Source organism: Borostomias antarcticus (assembly GCF_949987555.1).
Source record: "Borostomias antarcticus genome assembly, chromosome: 10".
Taxonomy (NCBI): Eukaryota; Metazoa; Chordata; class Actinopteri; order Stomiiformes; family Stomiidae; genus Borostomias; species Borostomias antarcticus.
The window spans coordinates 16,768,078-16,774,965 of NC_140243.1; the positions used below are offsets into that span (position 1 = coordinate 16,768,078).

The following is a 6,888-nucleotide window of genomic DNA, read 5'->3' on the forward strand; positions in this document are numbered from 1 at the left end:
CCCCGCATGTCTGTGCGCTGTAGTGTCTGTGGTATTTACCTTACACCGCCGAGGTTCTCAGCCTACTGTAGTGCGCACGCATGCGCAAGCCACATGTGTGGGCAGGGCTATGAGTGCCCCGAGGAATCACCAATCAGCGGCCAGTAAAGCAATCACTGGCTGGGAGAATCACCCAATGGTGTGCGTCGCTGTCAGTCAAGCAGCCAATAGCTGGCCGAAAATGCACACACAAATTGCGGGCACGTGTGTCTGTACACATGTTGACGCTCGTAAACCACGGAGAGAAAGAGCTAGCGAAGAGAAAAGCCAATGAAAAGCCGGGTAGTAGTGTGTGAAGGGATGGGGAGACTGCCCGAGTAAACCTAAATGGTTTAGCGAAGGAGAGAGTGAGGTGAGGTTTACTATTAGGCTAGAAAAACGGAGAGAGCAGATCCCCTGACAACTGCGGCCCGGTTCAACTGCTGGTATTTTTAAGCAGTGTTGTAGGTGAGTAACATCTTATTCGCTAACGGAATAGTAAAGTAGCCTAATATTAGGCCTAATAATAACGCATAGTAAAGGAATTTAATAGTAAAGGAATCCCGTTTCAGACTTGGTACGTGTTTGACAGTGTGAGAATTTGCTAACATTTCCCTGTGTAGGTACACCCCCCGTAGAAGCTCCTGGCATTATTGCGTTTAAAAAAAAAAAATCATTTATCATCCTGGCATTATTGCGTTTTTATCATTAATCATCCTGGCATATTGAGTTTTTATTATTAGTTAAAACAATATAAGTGCAAGTTGTTTGTATCAGTCATATAGGAGTTTAAATATTAGTAGGCTATATATCATTCTCTTTTTCATCAGCCAAGGGTCTAGCTTTGCCCGAGGCAATAGTAGCGGATCAAGAGACAGGGAAGCAGGTGAATAGCAAGATAAGTCATTTCTGTCTGCTTTTCCTGTGGCAGCAGGCTATAGAGTTAGCAGCGGTCTCTGTTCAGTTAGAAATAATAATAATATAATATACAGTATTGCTAATATGTCCAAATCAATTGGGTTACACTCTTTTATTGTTATAGCCTATATTGCATATTAAGTTAGACCTACAATATAGAAAACCCCTATAGGTTTTGAAGCATAGTAAAATTAGCCACGCTGAGAATAGCGTGAGGAACTACTCAGTCGACGCACAGGCTTTAGGTCCACTATAGGTTTTCTGTGCAATGTGTCGTGTGACATACATAGTAGGTCTTTCCTCCCATCCCCCACACAACCACTAACTGTGGCGTAAGTGAACTGGTTTGAACTCAATGAACTTCCTCCTCAACATGAACCTGATCTTTCACTGTCCTTGACACATGTTGTCCAGTATAGTGCAATGTCCACTTATTTAACTTTTTAATCTCACTTATGACAAAGCAGTTGGAAGTTCAGAAAATGTGGCATAAAACAAAATTGCAATTCATGTATAATACAAGTATAGCCTATGTTGCTATTATATATTTTTTTTTTAATCAGATATTGTTGTCTGTATTGTTGTATATTGAGAAAAATCAGTGCTAAATATCTCCCTGAAACTAAAACAGTGCAGTGAATGATACGGATAGGCCGGTGTGTGTGTGTGTGTGTGTGTGTGTGTGTGTGTGTGTGTGTGTGTGTTCATGGCAGAAAGGGCCTTTTCACAGTGCTGTTTACCTTCTACCGCTTGTGTGTGTCTGTGTGTGTGTGTAGAGACTATCAGTATGATGTGATTATATGTGAGGGGTAGACAGTGTGTGTATTTTTTGTGTGTGTGTTTACTACTACATGTAGCTATGAGTGTGCTCGCTTGACCCTTCTTATCTCCCTTCGTGCGTATGTCTGCGTGTGTGTGGTGTAGGAGACCAGCAGGGATGCCCAGATTAGAGTGTAAGAGAGACAGAGAGTGTGTGCGTGCGTGTGTGTGTGTGTGTGAGAGAGAGAGAGAGAGAGAGAGAGGAAGGAAGGAAGGAAGGAAGGAAGGAAGGAAGGAAGGAAGGAAGGAAGGAAGGAAGGAAGGAAGGAAGGAAGAAAGGAGAGAAGCGCACTGTCTACAATGTACTCTACATGCTTTGCTTGCAGTCTGCATGCGTGTGCTTAAAGAAGAGGAGGGGGAGTGGAGCAGAAAACATGAGAGATGAAGACACACAGAGGAAGAGGGGAAGAGGGGTGGGTCTGTGTGTTTCTGAGGGGGAATGGAGAGCGAGACAGAGGGGAGGGGCTAGAGAGAACGCCTTAGGCAGCGGGGAGAGAGAGGGAGAGACTGCCTGGCTTTTTCCAATTCACTAGTGCTTTACTCTACAAACACCCTCCCCCTCACATTTCACTCGCGCTCTCCCACCTCCACTGTTCCTCAATGGGAGGAAGACATGCACTGCCATTGTGTGCCTACTACCTACCTCCTGTCCCCAGTTGCACTCTACACCATGTTAAAATAGGCCACTGGTAGACCCACCATTTTGAAGTGGGGTTATTTTCGGGGGGGGGGGACTTTACGTAGAGCAGTGCCTCACAGACCGCATTCTCCCTCTCAACTCTGACCCCCCCCCCCCCCCCTCCCCTCCGCCAACAGGGATGCAGTCACAGGGCAGCACTTCTTCCCAGCCCTCCTCTGATTCGCTGAGCTCCAACAACAGCCTCCCGTTCAGCGACTCGGACCAGGTGGAGGACGACGCTGACGTCTTCCTGACGGAGCGCTCCCGCTCAGTCGTCGTTGAGAACGCGGCCGGGGAATACGAGCCAGAGGGGCTGGGGAATCCCGGGTCCCGTTGGGCGTTCGACGGCTTTGCTGGCCGGGAGGAGTCCGAGGGGTCAGACGGTGCGACCGGTCAACCCCGGGCCGAGGAGGGCGAGAAGGAGAGGGAGAAGAGCGAAGGAGACCTGCTGTTCGTTCGGAAGGTGAGCGTCAAGAGTGCCGGAGAGGAGCAGGTCTTCTTCACGGACCGTGGTCATGGTCTCTCCTCCGTCCTCATCCATCTCTCTCTCTCTCTCTCTCTCTCTCTCTCTCTCTGTCTCAGTGTGCTGAGCTGCAGGGCTTCGTCAGGCCTCTACTGCAGCTGTTGCATGGTCTGAAGAAGGGCCGCTTCGATCGTGGTAAGCATCACCACCTACTGTCTTGCGTGCGTGCGTGCGTGCGTGCGTGCGTGCGTGCGTGCGTGCGTGCGTGCGTGTGTGGCTTTTTCTCTGTCTTCTGTTGAGTGAGTCAGAGTAAATGTCATAGCTTAGCATAGGCTAGCCATAGAAGTACAGTATGAATATATGTTTACAGCTGTGTCAAGGATCAACGCCACACAAGTGGGTATGGTGTAGCAAGGGTTCTTGATCCCTCTCTGCTTGCTGTGCCCTTCTGTACTGTCCTAGTCTGTGTTGATCTAGTCTACACCAGATGTGATGTTGATCTAGTCTACACCTCTGACTGGCTCTGTGGGGTCATCTGTGTGTTTGTGTGCATGCGTATGGTTGTGTGCATGTGTTTGCAATGATTCTGTAATGATAATGATCATTTGTTGTGATCTGATTCAGACCCTTAATGCCGTATATGATGACTCTGAGATTATGCTTCGATTGACAGGTCTGAGTAGTTTTCAGCAGAACATTGCCATGGATAGAATCCAGAGGATTGTGGGGGTTTTACAGAGACCAAATGGCGGGTAAGAGCTACTTTAAAAAAAAAAAAACTTTATTTAACCAGGTAAAGAACTCATTGCGATTTAAAATCTAATTTTCAAAAGAGACAGTCTCAGACCTTATTTTTTATTTTTTTATTTTTTTATTTTTCTAAACCTTATCTCTCTCTCCTTCTCTTTCCAGGGAGCAGCATCTGAACATTATGCTGCAGGTGGAGATGATGCTGAAGCAGTGGTTTCCTCAGGTGTGCAACCCTCTCGCCCCCCAGCCCTCCTCCACCCCCGCGCCCCTGGAGCTCTCCCCTCCAGAGACCCCCGGCTGCGCCCCCCAACACAAGCACAGAGACCAGCTGCACATTCCAGTCAAGGTGAGAGCACGCCCCCTCCCACACATGCTCACAATGCCTACATATGGACAATAACCTCACGATCAATCAATCAATCAAAGCTTTATTTGTAAAGATAACAGGAAACGATCGTAGTCGCTAACGCCCCGCCCTCTCTCTCCCTCCAGAAGCGCAGACACAGCTGGACTGGCTTGGACCCCCGCCCTGCGCTCCTCAAATGTCTCCTCAGCGGCGGAGAACAGGAGTGGGGGAGGCAGGAGGGTGAAGAGGGGTCGAGTCTGCCTCCCTCCATTGCCGGAGGGGTTTTCCAAAGCGCGCAGGACCCGGCCAGTGCCAGCCAACAGGAGGAGTGCAGAGAGAGAGGAGCATCGGGCCGCGGGGCGGGCGACCGGTCTGAGAACGGTCTCGCATCCACGTCGCCAAAATCACGCTCGCCACGCGAGGGCAAAACCGGAGCCGGGGACGAACAACCGCCGCTCCCTGTGGTCCCGCCTCCCACCAGCGGGGGCAGTCCAGACAATCAGGACGGCTCCATCTCATCCACCACGCCCTACAACGACGACGCCCAAAACCAGCAGCGGCCAACGGGGTGCCAGAGCCAGCCTGTTGCCGGGCAGCAGGTTGAGACCAGGACCTTCGAGACCTGGCGGGACCCGAGCTCTGGAGCAGGGAGCTGATTCACTCATCGCTCCGAACCAGCAGTCGAGTGTGAATACGCCTGTCCGCTAAGTCTGCTATGAGGATACAGGGGAAGAGGCTGGAGGGGGTCAGATATACCAGAGAATGAGAGGGTTGTAAGTGCTAAGAGGATGACTAGGGTGTTTTCTACGATGGAAAAAAACAAACTCACTTAGGACCACAATTACAAACATATGGGGTGGACATAATGTTTCCGTTTGAATCAAATCAGTGTTGATAATCACAATTCCATAAGAATATTATACATATTTGCACAGAACATGGTTCTAGTTTTGGGGGTTGGGGCTGGATAGCAATTCCTAAAGCCCAAAAGCTGTTTACAGAGCTGTTTCTAACTGAATTGTAAATGAATTGTGTTGTTGGCCTGTGACTGAGTGCTGAGCTGGCTCAAATACTGTTTATCAGCCTCACCTCATATCCCCTGGTGGCAAGAATGAGATGTTTGAAAGAACATTGACAGAAACATTCTTCTTACGTCATGAATGAAACTTAATTAACTGGTTTGAAGAGGAAGATGGACACCACACACACACGATAAAATGGCATCAAATCAGAATGTAAACCAAGAACTGCTTTGGGACTTGGCTCGCAGATAGAACTTGTATCTCAACCACCCTCCATCGTGGGGGGTCAATAGCGCTGACCCGCGGGCATCACCAGGTCAGCTAGTGTGAGACTGTGAAGACCAGCCTGAGAGATACCCACCCCTCAGAGAAGGACAACCTTGAGTCCCAGTTTAACTTATTCATGTGTTCATTTGACTGCTGATTTTATTTATCTGTATTTATTTATTGATAAGCTGAGTTTCTCTTTCTGTATGCTTGTGATAGTTTGGCCTATGGCTTTGAGAAGCCAACTGGAAGATGCTGTGATGGTTTGTCAGTGATTTTATAGTAATTTTATAGTTATCAGGGGAAAAAGGAAATATTGGACTACTGTGCCTTTACCAAATCGGATGTGTACAGAAAAGCATTTCATGCGTTCAAAGCATTTTCTAATGCATTTTGATTGTTTACTTGTTCTTTGTACAAGCACAGTACACAGTCGACCACAAAGCCTAAATCTAGTCTTCATTCTTTCTTCAGGCTTCCAAGGTCCTTAAAGCTCTTCCGCCAACACAAGTTTGCTACTGCCCACAATGCAGCAGTCTACAGCAGCAGCATTCTAGCTATGCTTTATCCTTTCTGACAGCAGTCCCCCTTTTCAGGGTGGGTTGTAGTTTTCCTCTGGCTAAGCTGACTGGAGGAACTTATTGAACTGCACTTGAATGCATTTTGGTACTTGAAAAAACTTGAAAACCCACAAAAGAAAGGGAGAAAAATATAATCAGCTGGATAAGTACAGGAATCTAACCTGGCATTGCTTCCAAACAAGAATATCTACGTGATAACCACAAACTCTTGATAAATGCTTGTGTATTTATTGAAGCCTTTGTGAGAATGCCGATGTTCAGATGTAGCCTAACTTCTACAAGTTCCGCCAACAGTACCTACAGCCGAACACAGAGCCACTGGCATTTTCTATGGGGAGGGAGATGTTCTAGTACAGCCTTAACCTCAGATCTGGGGTCAGATGAGCCCAGCCCTCCAGACCTTGACCAGGACAGAAGGGTGTGTGGGTCTCTGACCCTGGGTCAGGGGAGAGGGCTGACTCCTCTTCCAGGTTTTATACAGCTGTCATGTGACAGAGGAACCAATTGCACTTATTTTTTGTTGTCTACCCCATGTACTGCAGAGACCACTACTGATTGGTCTGGAATAATATCTTGTTTATTTCAACTGCCTTTTTCATATTGTACAGTAGTAGCCGACTGTAGTCCTCCTTTCCCTCCTTGCACTCTACCTCTCTCTCTCCTCGCTTCTCTCCTCCCTCATCTCCAGCACATCCTTCCGTCCGTCCTTCCTTCCTTCCTTCCTGTCTTTTCTCCTTTCTTCGCTGCATCTTTTTCTGGTATTACTATTATGACTACATTTTTTCCAACAATAATACAAAAACAAAATCTTTTAATAAATGACACATTTTGAAAAAAAAAAAAGATTCACTTATTGTTCTATTCCTGTGTGTGTGTGTGTGTGTTTGTATGTGTGCTTGCATGCGTGCGTGCGTGCGCGTGTGTGTTTACTCACGATGTGTAGAGTGTTTGGGGGAATGGCTTAACCCAAACAGATTTGACTCGCTGGGGTGCGGATTTAGAGACTGTACGTTGGATAGTGGGGT

The 6,888-nt window shown here is 47.6% G+C and overlaps 1 protein-coding gene across 1 annotated transcript; it reads left to right on the forward strand.

Annotated features, from left to right (window-relative positions):
• The first annotated feature begins 283 nt into the window (after positions 1-283).
• LOC311313977 (uncharacterized protein) lies at positions 284-6,646 on the forward strand. The gene is made up of 6 exons (XM_084444244.1): positions 284-486; positions 2,572-2,897; positions 3,017-3,092; positions 3,571-3,649; positions 3,810-3,993; positions 4,140-6,646. Exons 2-6 carry the CDS (start codon positions 2,574-2,576, stop codon positions 4,647-4,649), a joined length of 1,173 nt encoding a protein of 390 aa, XP_084300370.1. The 5' UTR covers positions 284-486; positions 2,572-2,573; the 3' UTR covers positions 4,650-6,646.
• Positions 6,647-6,888: the final 242 nt, after the last annotated feature.

Coding starts and splice junctions, on each gene's coding strand:
- LOC311313977 (XM_084444244.1), top strand. CDS start 2,574: ATGCAGTCACAGGGCAGCACTTCTTCCCAGCCCTCCTCTGATTCGCTG. Junction 2,898..3,016: donor ACCTGCTGTTCGTTCGGAAG/GTGAGCGTCAAG, acceptor TCTCTGTCTCAG/TGTGCTGAGCTGCAGGGCTT. Junction 3,994..4,139: donor AGCTGCACATTCCAGTCAAG/GTGAGAGCACGC, acceptor CTCTCCCTCCAG/AAGCGCAGACACAGCTGGAC.